The 14197-nt window shown below is 38.3% G+C and overlaps 1 protein-coding gene across 1 annotated transcript in view; it reads left to right on the top strand.

Moving 5' to 3' along the window:
* MROH8 (maestro heat like repeat family member 8) overlaps positions 1-14197 on the top strand; it is a gene marked incomplete at both ends in the record, with an annotated part of 43670 nt that overhangs the window by 21175 nt on the left and 8298 nt on the right. Inside the window, 9 exons of the mRNA XM_079784725.1 lie at positions 428-563; positions 1336-1454; positions 2431-2583; positions 4678-4838; positions 8380-8515; positions 11109-11299; positions 12151-12288; positions 12555-12669; positions 13002-13142. Coding sequence (XP_079640851.1) covers positions 428-563; positions 1336-1454; positions 2431-2583; positions 4678-4838; positions 8380-8515; positions 11109-11299; positions 12151-12288; positions 12555-12669; positions 13002-13142 — 1290 coding nt within the window. The remainder of the gene's footprint in view (positions 1-427; positions 564-1335; positions 1455-2430; positions 2584-4677; positions 4839-8379; positions 8516-11108; positions 11300-12150; positions 12289-12554; positions 12670-13001; positions 13143-14197) is intronic.

Below are 14197 nucleotides of genomic sequence, written 5' to 3'. Positions count from 1 at the left end.
ATTTCAGGGAGGAAGGGAGAGAGATAGAAACATCAACGATGAGAATCATTGATCGGCTGCCTCCTGCACGCCCCCTACTAGAAATCAAGCCCGCAACCCAGAATCGAACCTGGGACCCTTCAGTCTGCAGTCTGACGCTCTATCCACTGAGCCAAACCAGCAGCTAGGGCTGAACATCTTTATATATAAACTTTTTTTATTTCAGATTTCTTACTTAGTTTAGAATTTACCATGTTTACTATCATTTGCTAGACATATTGTATCCACACATGTTAAATGTTAACCTTCAAGAGATCCAAGGGCTGAATGCAACTCTTGCACTTCTCTTGAATAGATGGTGAAAGTGGAATTACTTCTCAACACCTTAAATCTAAGGCACTAAATACACCTGTATTCTAATGGCATTTTTTTTCTTCTCCCTAACTAGCTTCCACTGCGATTCCAAAGACTTGGACACCTAGTGGCTCTGATGGTTCTACTGTGTGGAGACCCGCTGAAAGAGGTGGCTGAGGAGGCTGCAGAGGGCACGCACTACCTGCTGCACATCACCTTGCGGCTGAAGTGTAAGGCACTGCTGAAAGCAGCCAAGCCCTACATAAATGCTCCAGCACAACACAAGCACCAATCCTCCTGCGCCCTCACTCCCCACATCCTAGAAAGCCTTTTTGACAGTGGTTTGCAATGAGAAAGGTTCATAGTCCATAGGCCGAGGTGGAGGAACACTGACTTAATAATTAGAATCATAACACTGGATCAGACCCATCAGTGTCAGCCATGTACATGGCCATGGAGTTAAGAGTATCTAAACATGTAGCACTCTGGACATGCTGGAGTGATTAGTTTGGCCAGAAGTGGGAGAGGCTCTTGCCATCATAGATAAGTTTCTAGGGAACATGGGAAAAACATGCGAGGAAGTGCGAGGGAGTACTGGCAGACTCAACAATCAGCAAAACCATACACATAAAAAATTCTGATATCAGAATTATCAGATACAGTACAAAATTGTGCAACTTTTTTTGTGGTGACCTGAGTTTCATCGGGAGACCCCTCACAAGTCTTGTCTTGGTTGTACTCCTAACTCACTCAAAAGCTCTGCTCTTACAAAAAGCTCTTTTCTTTTTCTTTCAGCCCTTCTTGTATATTGTCCTATAACAGAGGGGAAACAAATCAACCTTCAGATTTACACACACTCCTTCCCCAGGCATTTTTATTCAAGTGAAAAAGACAGAAGAGTGATATCTTGGGATTCACTTCAATCTGAAAATCAACCAGACTTGCAAAATCGGAAGAAAGAAATAAGACAGGAAGTATCAATATTTCATATTTTCTTCTCAGATATCACTGAGGACAAGAAAAATCACCCAATCTTGAGAGGAGCAATGAAAAACTGTCGAGAACTCCTAGAATTCTACAGTATTAAACCGTTCTACACGAGTCCCTTCAAAATTGCCCAGGTAATCAGAATGGCAAAAATTATTAAGACAAACAACTTGAAGTGTTGGAGAGGATGGGAAACAATCAGAAGTCTCGTACATTTGTTCATGGGAATGTAAAATGGTAAAAATACTTTGGGAAAAGTTCTGGCAATTTATTATATGGGGCCAAAGTCACTGGATAGCTCTTCAGACAAGCTCTGCTCCCATTAATTGTCCCCCTAACCCTAGCCAGCCTCTTGCATGTATAAAACCTTGTCACAAAAAGGAGCTGTAAGAGAATGTAGTTGATCCAAAAAGCCATACACTTTTTAGTTAATGTATTTATTCATTATTCACCAAATATTTAAGCATCTGCTAGATACCAGGCACTATGTTAGGGAATATGAGGGAAAAGAAAACCTACAGATCTTGTTCATGTAGGGTCAAAGGTATCAGGTATTTTTAATTCTCTGTGCATCAGTTTCCTCATCTGTACAAGGAGGATCTGTAAAAATTAGGATCACTCAAATGCTTAAGGGTTAAATGAGATGCTTGTATGGAAAATGCCTTGCTTAGTGCCTGTCACATAGTAAGTGCCTAATCAATTATACTTACTAAAATCACGGGAAGGACTTTATACACTGGCAAGTGCAATGAGAAGCAGAATGACACATTCTTTTAATACATTGTCTCCAGACAAAGTATTTTAGCGATGCCTCGGACTCTGTCAGCTATATAGCACTAGGGCCTTTCCTTTAATTCTGTTCCTATAAAGTGTGACTCTTTCTGAGGATCTCAGTAATAAACCTTCTTACTAAAAGTCAGAGCTATAAAAGGCCATACACAGACCCAGCAGTGGACATTTGGGTTCCAATTTTTCACTTTTATAAACAAAATTGAAGTAAGCAGTGTTGTACATATTTAAACTCTTGTCTGATAACTTAGAATTGATTCCTTGTTCGGGGCTCTGTCATACCATATAACTTGCAAGTTCATTTTTCCCAAATCATTTCAGATCTTCGAAGTTTTTCTCGATTCAAATGAGCTAGGCCAGTTTGTATTGACTGTATTGGATGGCCTAAAAAATCTGAAACATTCCTGTACCCAGCAATTAGCCGGAAAATTGCTGATGTCATTGGTAGAAAATGCGGAGTTCCGGTTTGAGAAGGTAAAAAGCTCCATGACCATTTCCTGGGCTTGAAATATCAGCTAGAGCTCTCCTTCCTGCAGCTGCTGAGATCTCTTCTACTGCTTCTTTTCAGCTGAGAACCACTGAAGGAGACCAAGGCCAAGCTTTAGTTCATTTGGTCATTGTTGAATATTCATCCTTTCAACAAGTATATCATAAATGACCACTGTGTATGCAACTAGGGAGGGAATTTTTTTTTAATCTAAGGTGTAATCCATATTTTCCAGAAGAGTATTATTTTGCTGGGAAGATATAATTAACACATATGAGAATGGTAACTTCAATGTAGATCCTCATCCAGGTTAATTAATGGTGTCAAATTTTTATTTTTTTAAATATATTTTTATTGATTTGAGAGAGGAAGGAAGAAAGAGAGATAGAAACATCAATGATGAGAGAGAATCATTGATAGCTTGCCTCCTGCACGCCTCCTACTGGGGATCAAGCCCACAACCTGGGCATGTGCCCTGACCAGGAATTGAACCATGACCTCGTGGTTCCTAGGTTGACTCTCGGCCATTGAACCACGCTAATCAGGCAGTGGTGACAAATGTTTAAAAATTAAGCCATCAGTAATCCTAGAAGGGGGGCAATTAGTAAGTATAAAATCAAGAGAGTTTATTTAAATGTATCGAAAACTGAAACATCAAAAAATAACAATGTAATTATATCACTTAGAAATATGGAAGGACATATGGGAAGAGGTAAAAGTAGTTATCTCTGAGGAACAGACCTGGGGGATAGACAAGAGAGAGCCTCGAATACCACTGGACCTTTAAAATTGTGTGTACTTGGATAAAAATAAAAAGTAATTCTTAAATTGTGAAAACCCATTTTTAAAACTATTAAAGTAACAAAGATGCAAAAAGAACAATATAATGAGAGCACAATGAGATGGACACATATCAGTTGGGTACTTTCAGGTGTTAAAAAAATAAACTAAGAAGATTATACCAAGGATTTATCATTTCATATAATAAGAAGTCTGGAAGTAGAGTATATGTTCTAGGATTAATTTGGTGACTCAGCAGTGTTATCAGAGAGACAGGGGCTTTTGCATCTTTCCATTTTGCCTGTTCATATAGCCAGAAGGTACTTGCCACAGTTTCAGACTTTATGACCCAGCAAAAAAAAAAAAAAAAAAAAAGTTTTCCTTTTGTCCCTTTAATCAAAGAGGACATTCTTTCTCAATAGCCCCCAGTAGATTTCCCCTCATGTTTTACTGGCCAGGAATGACATCACCTGCCATCCTTAAACCAGTTTCTGGCAGCTGGTGATGATGACAGCCATTGTATCTGAGGTTGTTGCGGACTGCCTCTCTGAGATACTGACATTTCCACCGAGCGCTGAAGTCATAAGTCTGTGCGCAGGAAGCGTAGTTCAAGCAGAGAAATGGACCAAAGCCTGATGGCACGTATGACTCCTCTGCCAATCTCAGAGTCAAAGTGAAAAAAATCCCAGCTTTCTTGCAACACTAAATTTAGTAATTAATCTTATTATAAAATCAATACATAATCATTAAGGAAAAATTAGAAAAATATATGAGCAAAAGCCTGGTCGGCGTGGCTCAGTGGCTGAGCATTAACTTATAAATCAAGACATCATGGTTTGATTCCCAGTCAGGGCACATGCTCAGGTTGTGGGCTCGATCCCCAGTGGGGAGCATGCAGGAGGCAGCCAATCAATGATTTTCTCTCATCATTGGTGTTTCTATCTCTCCCTCTCCCTTCCTCTCTGAAATCAATAATATATATATAAGAAAAAATTAATATCACTCAAAGACACATTACTGACATCTTTGTATATATGTTCTTCCAAAAACTTTTATATGTATATACATACATACAGATAGGTTTTAAGGAGATTTGATAATAAACTTTTTTTTCTTTATTAAGGTATTACATATGTGTCCTTATCGCCCCATTGCCCGACCCCCAACCCCAATAAAAAAACTTTTTAAAAAATATTTTTTAAAAAGTCATCCCAGGACCTTTCAGAAATAACCACAATATTCTCAGTAACTATCAGTGTCCCACAGGATTAAGGTCTTAGTCATTTCTTTTCCCTCTTCAGGTACCAGAGATTGTGGGAGTTATCTGTGCCCAGCTATCCACAATCAGCCAGCCTAGTGTCCGCCAACAAGTCATAACTATCGTGAGTTTGTTTATCTCCAGGCCCAAGTACACAGATATAGTGATCAGCCACCTTCTGTATCATCCAGTACCATATGACAGGTAACAGAACCTGATACAGCCTCTGGGTGTGTGACACATGGTTGTAGTATTGTAGAACATAGTTGCCCTAAAAATTTTAACAATATCCTTATAGAGGAGATAAGTTATAAACAGATGCCTGCAATGTAAGTCAGAATATAATGCATAAACACAAATAAAGAATTCAACAAATCCAGAATAAAGAACATTTTACAAGATGGTTGGGCTGAACTCTTCAAAGAAGTTAATGTCACAAAAGAAAAAATGTTGCTGGGAGCACTGTTCTAGAATTTTGAAAAAGGAAAGAGACATAACCAAATGCAATATGTGACTTTTTTGGATCCTGGATAAAAAGCAAATGCTATGATAAAAATTTTTGAGAAAATTTAAATAGAAACTCTATGCTAGATTATTAAATAAATGTAATTTTCTGAGATGTGAAATGATAATATGATTATACAGAAGAATGTCCTTATTCTTAGGAGATAGATGTTGAAGTATTTAGGGATGAATGTCATGATGTCTGCAATGCACTTAAGAAAGAGTTAGCAAAAAACAGATATACATTTTTTAAAAGAATAGAATCATAGAGAGGAACAAACAAGATGTTTGTTTTGAGGTTGTTTTTTTAGATTAGTGATAGGTGGTTTTCGTAGTTGGAGGCCCCTGGGAAGTCCCAGGAGATGCCTTATGGGGAAGGCGGTGAGGCATCAGGAGAGGGCTCCAGGTGCCCCCATCCCCACTCCACTTTACCCAGAGTAGCACCCCTTTTATCTGCTTTATAGTATATTGTGATTCTGGGTAATTATTTAATTTGAAGAAAAGATTTCCCAGCTTTAAACTGTTCAAAAAACACTTTCAATGAATGGTTCCACAGAATATCTTGGTATAGTGCTGATGTTTTTATAAGCTAAACTTATACATTCTGCTACTTAATCAAATACAGGATGACTTTAACTCATCCAAAGGAAAAAATTAGTTCATACACATTTAAAAAAAATATTCTTACTTTTATATATTTCTATAATGCACTATTTTTAAATCTTTACTATTTGCTTCAGTTTAGCCACACTAGATTCTTATATAAAGCACATGACTTAGTACAAATATTAAATATATCTAGCTATTTTAAGTGCAATTTTAGCATTATTTTATTGTTTGTATGCGTTCTAGCTCTTGGATGAATTTGAGAAAGAACTACTGCTTTAGATCATATGAGAATGTGGATTCTGTTAGAAATGACGTAGGAAACTTCATTCTGATTATGTTTTTGGTCACTTACCTGAAGTCCATTAGTTTGTTTATAGATCAGCATAATTTTTCTTAGGAGTCTGTGTGCTGTTAGGCACTGGGGAAATAATGGACAGGACATGGACCCAGCCCTCTAGCAGCACACTATTTGGTAGCAGACATAGATGAGTAGCGGAGGATGCCAAAGCAAAATAAGAGAGTTCTGTGGAAACCCCTAGGAGGGAACTTAATTAGATAAAGAACTGGTAAAGGGTTTCTGAAAGAAGGGATGTCCCTAGCTGAGTTTTTAGTGTTAATGACCATGTAAATGGTAGGATGGGGGATGGGAAGAGACATTCTAGACAGAAGGTAGAGAGAAAATAAATACCAGGAAGGTATGAAACAGTTTAATGAATGCTCATTCCCAAATGATGGGCAAACAAAAACTATGTCACAGCTACAGAATCAGTATCAAGTGAGACCTGTTTCTTATTTTAAACTCCCAGATGATTTTTTTCACACTAAACTTTGAGAAGGCTCATAGGCCCATGCGTGTGCGTTCCTAATTCAAATGCATTCCCAGCACACTTATAGATGTGCAGAACCGAATGCATTTTGAAACACTTCTTTCACAATAAATAGCTTCTTCTTTTTTCAAATATGTTTTTATTGATTTGGATATAGGAAGGGACACAGAGAGAGAAACATCCATGAGAAAGAGAAATTTTGATCGGCTGCCTCCTGCATGGATCAATCCTGAAACTTGGGTATGTGCCCTGATTGGGAATCAAACCTTTGACTTTTTGGTGCAGAGACAACACTCAACCAACTGAGCCACACGGGCCAGGGCACAATAAATAGCTTCTTAAGTACTTCATCTACTCCCTCAGGAATTCAGAGGAAAAAAAATCAAGAGTAAGTAAATACAGGAATTTCTTAGTTTTACCCCAGAATGAATGTTAATATTCTATAATCTGTTTCCCCAGTCAAGAGCCTTTTCAATATCCCACACTGTATCTATCTTCCCTTCAGGAGTTCTTTAGAAACTTACTTTGTTTTATTCACAGATTAGTATTACCAAAGTAAGGAGTGGAGCCCTAACCGGTTTGGCTCAGTGGATAGAGCGTCAGCCTTCGGACTGAAGGGTACCGGGTTTGATTCCGGTCAAGGGCATGTACCTTGGTTGCGGGCACATCCCCAGTGGGGCGTGTGCAGGAGGCAGCTGATCGATGTTTCTCTCTCATTGATGTTTCTGGCTCTCTATCCCTCTCCCTTCCTTTCTGTAAAAATCAATAAAATATATTAAAAAAAAAAAAGTAAGGAGTGGAAATGTAGGAATAGTCTTGAAGCCTCTCAGTTTTTAGAGTGATTCTGAGCAGGTAGTTGGAAAACCATGCTTTACAAAAACACTGAGTCTAGCACACAAAGATACATAGGTAGATTTTAAAAAGAAAAGAATGGGTTAAAAGCATGAGTAACTCCCAATCTTCTCATCTTTCCCCGTAATGCTTCTCTTCAGTGTTTATATAAGTCAGGCCCTACCTTTGAGTCAGTGGTAGAAGAGAACTCATTATGGGCTACCTTTAAGAAGAGATACCTTCTAAGGAAGATCAAAGCTTTATTTCAGGGCTTGACCTTAGCCAAAATTTGAAGACCATATACTAGGTTAAATAAGTATGTCTTTGAATGCCTTCTGTAAGCTTGGCATTGTGCTAGGCCCTGAGGGATTCATAGAAGCCAGAGGTATTCCCTGCCTCCGAGGGAACAGGTAGACACACCTACAGAAAACTGACAATAGCACATTGAGACTGAGGCAACCTCTTTGACAAACAAATTTTTAAAGTGTTATGGGCACTCTCATGAGTTACATGGTGATGAAGCAGCAAAGGGTTCATAGAAAGGAGGACTTAGGAGCTGGACCTAGAAGGATTTTGATGGACAGAGGAGAGTTTTGGAAAGGGGCTTTCAGTTTAAGGAAATGACTTAAGCAAAGATGTAGGGTTTTCAAAGTTCATTGTTTATTTGGTGAAGGTGAATAGTTTGGGTAGCTAGAGCACAGAGTATGTGATAGGGAAGTTATGAGACTGAAAAGGTAAGTTAGGGCCAGTTTGTGAATGGTCTTGAAGTCCGTGCTGAAGCAATAGGAACTTTGGTTTATAAAACCTTGGGAATTACTGTTATGAAATCAGAGAGTAAGTGTTTTGCTACCCTGAAGAACTAAACAGCAGGAAACCTCTTATAGATTGGATTCCAAACAGACTCTAAACACGTTGTGATCATTATAGGCCTGGAATAAGCCATTTTCCTGAACCTTCTCACTCTGATTTTCTAGAAATCTGACTGAGATGTGGAGAACCCTGAAGGTGGAGGTGCCCAGCACAACTGGGATCCTGTCGAGGCTCCTGAGGATGCTGCAGACATGCCATAATGAGCCCACCCAGGAGAAGATGGCCTATTTGGCTGTTGCTGTAAGCCATTGAGCTGTGCCCCTCCAATTTTCAGCCCACCATGCTTCCCCCTTGGGATGACTGGCCCAACACCCTATCTGGAGAGTGTTCCTTTTGGTTCCTCTTAAAGTTTGCTTCTGTCATCTATTTATAAATCTACAGTGTCTCTACCAATGGATTGACATGGATGGGGCTGGGGAGAGTGAAGCAATCAGTATGGTTTATAAGTTTTAAACATTCTTTCCCTCAACCTTAAAAGATATATATCATCATAGTTAAAAGTAATACAAACTTGTGAAAAAATTTTTCAAATAATACAGAAGAATACAAATTAGAAAGCAAAGGTCCTCCTTAAACAGAGGTTTGCAAACCTTTTCTTTAAAGGACCAGATGGTAATATTTAAATAATAGCCATACCATCTCCCTAAAAATGAACTTTTTAGAAGTATTTATACATATATGAACTTTTTGTATACATATTTGGTGTATTTTTTTCCTTTTAAATAGACTTTTTTTTTAAAGATATTTTTATTGATTTCAAAGAGGAAGGGAAAGGGAGAGAGAGAGAGAAACATCAGTGATGAGAGAGAATCATTGATCAGCTGACTCCTGCACGCTTGGGATTGAGCCCACAGCCTGGGCATGTGCCCTGACTGGGAATTGAACCATGACCTCCTGGTTCATGAGTCAATGCTCAACCACTGAGCACACTGGTCAGCTAGACTTTATATTTTAAAGCAGTTTTAGGTTCACAGCAAAATTGAGCAGAAAGTACAGCGTTCCTATGTACTCCCTGTCCAGTATATGCACAGCCTCCCCCTCTTATCCACATGTACTTTTTACTTTATTTTCTTTCCTACCAGTTTATGGTTCAGCTTTCCCTGACCTAAGGTATCATCACACTTTTTTTTTTTAGCTTCCAAAAATATTTTGATATCTCTAGTCTGCTATTGTCTCCTCTCCTATTCTGGTTCTTGTAGATTTATGCCTTTTTAAAAATCCCTGTAATGCCATTTTAGTGCAATTTTAGGAGTTAGGACAGATAAAACTATTTAATTATATTAGTCTATAAAATTATTTGTGCATATACTAGTATTATATATATATATATATATATATATATATATATATATATAAAATCATAATACATGCTCTTTGATGACCTGCTGTTTTTATTTAACAATATATTACTACTTTCCATGTCAATATATGAGGCTCTCTGTTATCTTTTTCATGGTTGCATAGTAATTTATTTTCAAGTACTTTTTTTAAAAATAGGTAATACATGGTATTGAACCATTTATTTTATTATCAAGTTTCAGATTAGTGAATATTTTAACAATTTTTAAACTTTTGCCATTAAAACAGTACTGTAGCAGACATAAGTTTTGTTATACTGTACATACCAATTATTTAGGATAAAGTCTATTGGAGGGTAATTTTTAGGTCAAAGGGTGGGATTATTTAAACTTCTGATAATTTTCCCAGATGGTCCTCTAGAATGTTGCCCTCCTACCAGTCATGTACGAGAATGCCCATTTACCCACACTCTCACTATATTGAGTATTACCAATCTTTTTATTGTTGCCTAGCTGATAGTTTAAAAAGAAACATTTTGTTTTTACTTTTTAAATTTATCTTTTTTGTTTAAAGTATTACATATGACCCCTATTTCCCCCAGTAATCCCCTTCAAAAGGAACATGTTTTAATTATAATTTTGTTACTGGTGAGGTGGAACATTTGTATATATTCCTTTTTTAAATCCTCATCCAAGGATATGCCTTTCATTAATTTTCAGAGAGAAAGGAAGAGAGACAGAGAAACATATATGTGAGAAAGAAACATTGATCAGTTGCCTCCTGTTCACGCCCTGACTGAAACCAAACCCACAACCTAGGCATGTGCCCTGACCGGGAATCAAACCCACAACCTTTTGGTGTACAGCATGATGCTCCAACCCACTAGCCACCTGACCAGTGCTGTATATGTTTTTTAATAGGTTATGTATAATTCTTCTTTTGTAACTCACCTGCTCATGTCCTATATACCAGTGCATCTCAGTTTTAATATGCACACAAGCCACAGTCATCTAGAGATCTAATTGGAATACAGATTCTGATGCAGAAGGTCTGGGGTAGGGCTTTCGATTCTCCATTTCTAACCAGCTCCCATGCGATGCCAGTGCTAATGCTGTGTGTGGCCCACACTTAGAGTAGCAAGCCTTAACATTTTTTTTTCTTACTGATATGTGAGAGCATTTTATATATTAGGAATATCACATTGATGCAAATACTTTCCCAGGTGATTGTATTCCAACTTTGTTTATCATAAATTTTGCTTCGGCTTTTTATTTGCATGCAAATATGTTAATAGTTTCCTTGATAGTTTACTTCCGTGTTTCAGGACTTCCCCTCACTCTTTGACAAGTTTTAATGACCACTTTACTCCTCTTCCTTTACCCCCTCACTTTCATGTCCCTGCACTGAGTACCACTACTGTTCTGCCTATGAGATAGTAGAATCAGAAAACATGTTCTAGCACAAGCAGAAGTAAAGCAAGAATAACCATTAGGGCTAGCATGTTCAGCTCTGCTGTGTGCCTTTTCTACCACAGGCAACAGATGCCCTTTATGAGGTGTTTATGGGAAACAAGCTCCAAGAAGCTATGTTCCAACTCTTTCCTCAGCTTCTCATGACACTGCTCATCCAGATTCACCACAGCATCGGCCTCACCATGTCTGATGTCGCCATCCCATCTGGCCTGTACACAGGACAAGAAATGTCTTCAAAGGTTACTCCTTTGTGGTACTGCCCATTGTGATTTTATTGACCTTAGCTAACACTTGAAGCACTGGGCACTGTAGTAGACACAAGGATGGCCAAGATGTGGTCCCAACTGTAGGAGCGCTTATAGTCTACTAGCTTCATGAGACATCAAGATGAAATGCCCAGGAATTATTCTAGCTGTCATTGGTTGTCCTTGGTTTTATTGATGCCAAGATAAATTAGGCTATCTGGGTCCAGATGCCCTGCAAAATAATATGTGATATCATGCAAGTCTTTTTTGATAAATCAAGTAGAAACAGAGTCCAGCAAAACAACCTTAAACCCACCTCCAAAACCATACTGATCCATAATTGAATAATTCCCTATTTCTGCTTTATTGCATAGAGAGGTATTTTTAGTTTCCAATTAGGGTATCAGTAGATATTTTTTAAGTGTTTCTGTGGCACATGGATTTCTTTTGGTGATGTTACTAGTATGTCCAGGATACTAGTTCAATAAGTAATTTTTAAAAGTAATGGCGTAAAAAAAAAGTAATGGGGTAAATTTATGGGGTATAAATAAGTGGTATCTAAATAAAGCTTTTTTAAAAAGCCGTGGGCATCAGCTTAGCATCCCATATAATTTGTTTTATCATAGATTTCTTTCCAAATCTTAGGGAAACAAAATCTAGTTAGATTTCTTTATGCCTATAATTTGTGTGAGGGGACCTTTCGAGTTCTTAGAACATTCCAAGTTTTTTGGGGAATCTAGAAAGAAGAGAATTACAGTCTAGCAGCTATCAGTGCCTGCCCTCCTCAGTGAGAGCAGGATAATTGTGTGCTGTAAGTTGGAAGGGCCTGTTCTATTCACTTGTACTGTTTTTGTTTTAGCTTTGCCATACAGGCTACAAAGACACTCCTCCTCAGAACATTGTGCTTGCAGGAATTCAACATCATGGAAAAGAATGAAGGATGGACCCTCCTGGCAGGAAAAGATTGCCATCTTCAGGGAGTATCTCTCCTTGCCAAGTAAGGCTTCCTTGACATGCATACATGCTCTAAATCAGCATTGTTTTAAGGTTTTTTTTCCCCCTTTAGTTACCACAACAGCCAAGCTTAGATAACCTTTTCGTCATAGGGCGGGCAAATACCCATAATGCCAGGCAAATTTTTCAAAGGTCCTGGCCCTGCCATACCCTCCTGTCACCTGCAGCTGGGTAAACACTTCAGTGGGGAAAATGCTCTCTGTTTAGGAACATTTCTAAGAGCTGTTCTGTTGGTGTTCTGTTTTGCAGTGCATTGCTGAAAAGAAATCACGTCCTTGCACATAAGATCTTGTACTTGTTAGTCCCTCTTCTTAACCGAGGGAATGCTAAACATAAACTCACATCTGCAGGCTTTTTTGTGGAGGTAAGACTCCTTACTTAGAAGCTGGATTCAGGAAGCCTATAAAGTAGCAGGACCTGCCTTCCTAGGCCCTGTCCAACTTAGTAGCAGGTTATGATTCCTTTCAAACTTGGGATAGAAATAGTTTCAGATTCAAGCCTATTGAAATTTTTCTTTCCCCATATTCATCATTCAACATTCCTTATTTACCCACAGTGTAGGCATCACCTTGTGATGTATGTGCTGTATAGTAGAGGTTTTATAAGTATAGCATTTTAGAGTTAGTGTGAAGGTGGCTCCTCTCATGAAAAAGGACTCCAAGTTAACTTCTTTGGTTGATTTCTGGGTTCTTTCAGCTTCTCCAGAGTCCAGTGGCTAGGAGACTGCCCGGCATATACTCTATTGCCCGCTTGAAAGACTGGCTACATCATGGAAATAATATCTTTAAAATTCTCGCCCTGACGGGACTGTACTACATTATCAGACATCAGGAGATGGTAGGAGGGGCCCCTAGACCACCAATTCATAAGTCACAAATAAAACATACCCCAGAAAGACACACAAGAAACTGATAATAGCTGAGGGTGAAAATTGGGTAGTCTGGGCACATGGTGAGTGGGAGTACATACCTTTGTACCATTTGAAATGTATACCTAGAAAATACGCAAGTACAGACTATTAAGCATTTAATGAAATTTTAAAAAATTAAAACAGCTAAGACACACATTATATTCATAATACTTGAAACCTGCAGTTTGTGTACATTTCAAATCATTATCATCACAACGTGGGCAACATTTGTGTGTCTTTTTATGCCTTGTACTATATTGCCTTATCATCTAGGACAAGAGTCACTGACATTCATGTTGAAAGCTCATTTTCCACAGGCCTAACTAGATGCTAAGCCAGGTCAGAAGAGAAAATTAACCCCTGAGGCTTCAATTTTATCACTTTAATTCTATTTTCTTTTATTTCAAATACAGGGATGGGCAAAATAGGTTTACAGTTATGAGTACACAAAACACAGTTAATAAAGCTCTTTTAATCATTGTAACCTGCATGTCTTTCTCCATACAAACAACTGTAAACCTACTTTTGCCCATCCCTGTGTATAACTGAAATTCTGGTTGGATATATGAATATTTGTGGCTTATTCTATTTAATTTTTACATGTATATGTGGTTTTTAAAAACATATTTTTATTGATTTTCAAGAGGAAGGGAGAGGGAGAGGGAAAGAGAGATAGAAACATCAGTGATGAGAGAGAATCATTGATTGTCTCCCTCCTGCACGCCCCTACTGGGGATGGAGCCTGCAATCTGGGCATGTGCCCCTGACCAGAATTGAACCTGGGACCCTTCAGTCCACAGGCCGACACTCTATCCACTGAGTCAAACCAGCTAGGGCATAATTTTTACATGTATGTTTTAAATTTTAAAACCCTGAGAAGAACGCTTGTCAATTTCTGCTTGAATTCCTCCAAAGAATCTTTTAGCCTCTGTTTGAATACCTTTCATGATGGGTCCTTGCTGTGACATAAACTAGGCATTCC

Source organism: Cnephaeus nilssonii (assembly GCF_951640355.1).
Source record: "Cnephaeus nilssonii genome assembly, chromosome: 11".
In the NCBI taxonomy this organism is placed as follows: domain Eukaryota; kingdom Metazoa; phylum Chordata; class Mammalia; order Chiroptera; family Vespertilionidae; genus Cnephaeus; species Cnephaeus nilssonii.
This window is presented reverse-complemented; position numbering and strand designations above follow the sequence as displayed.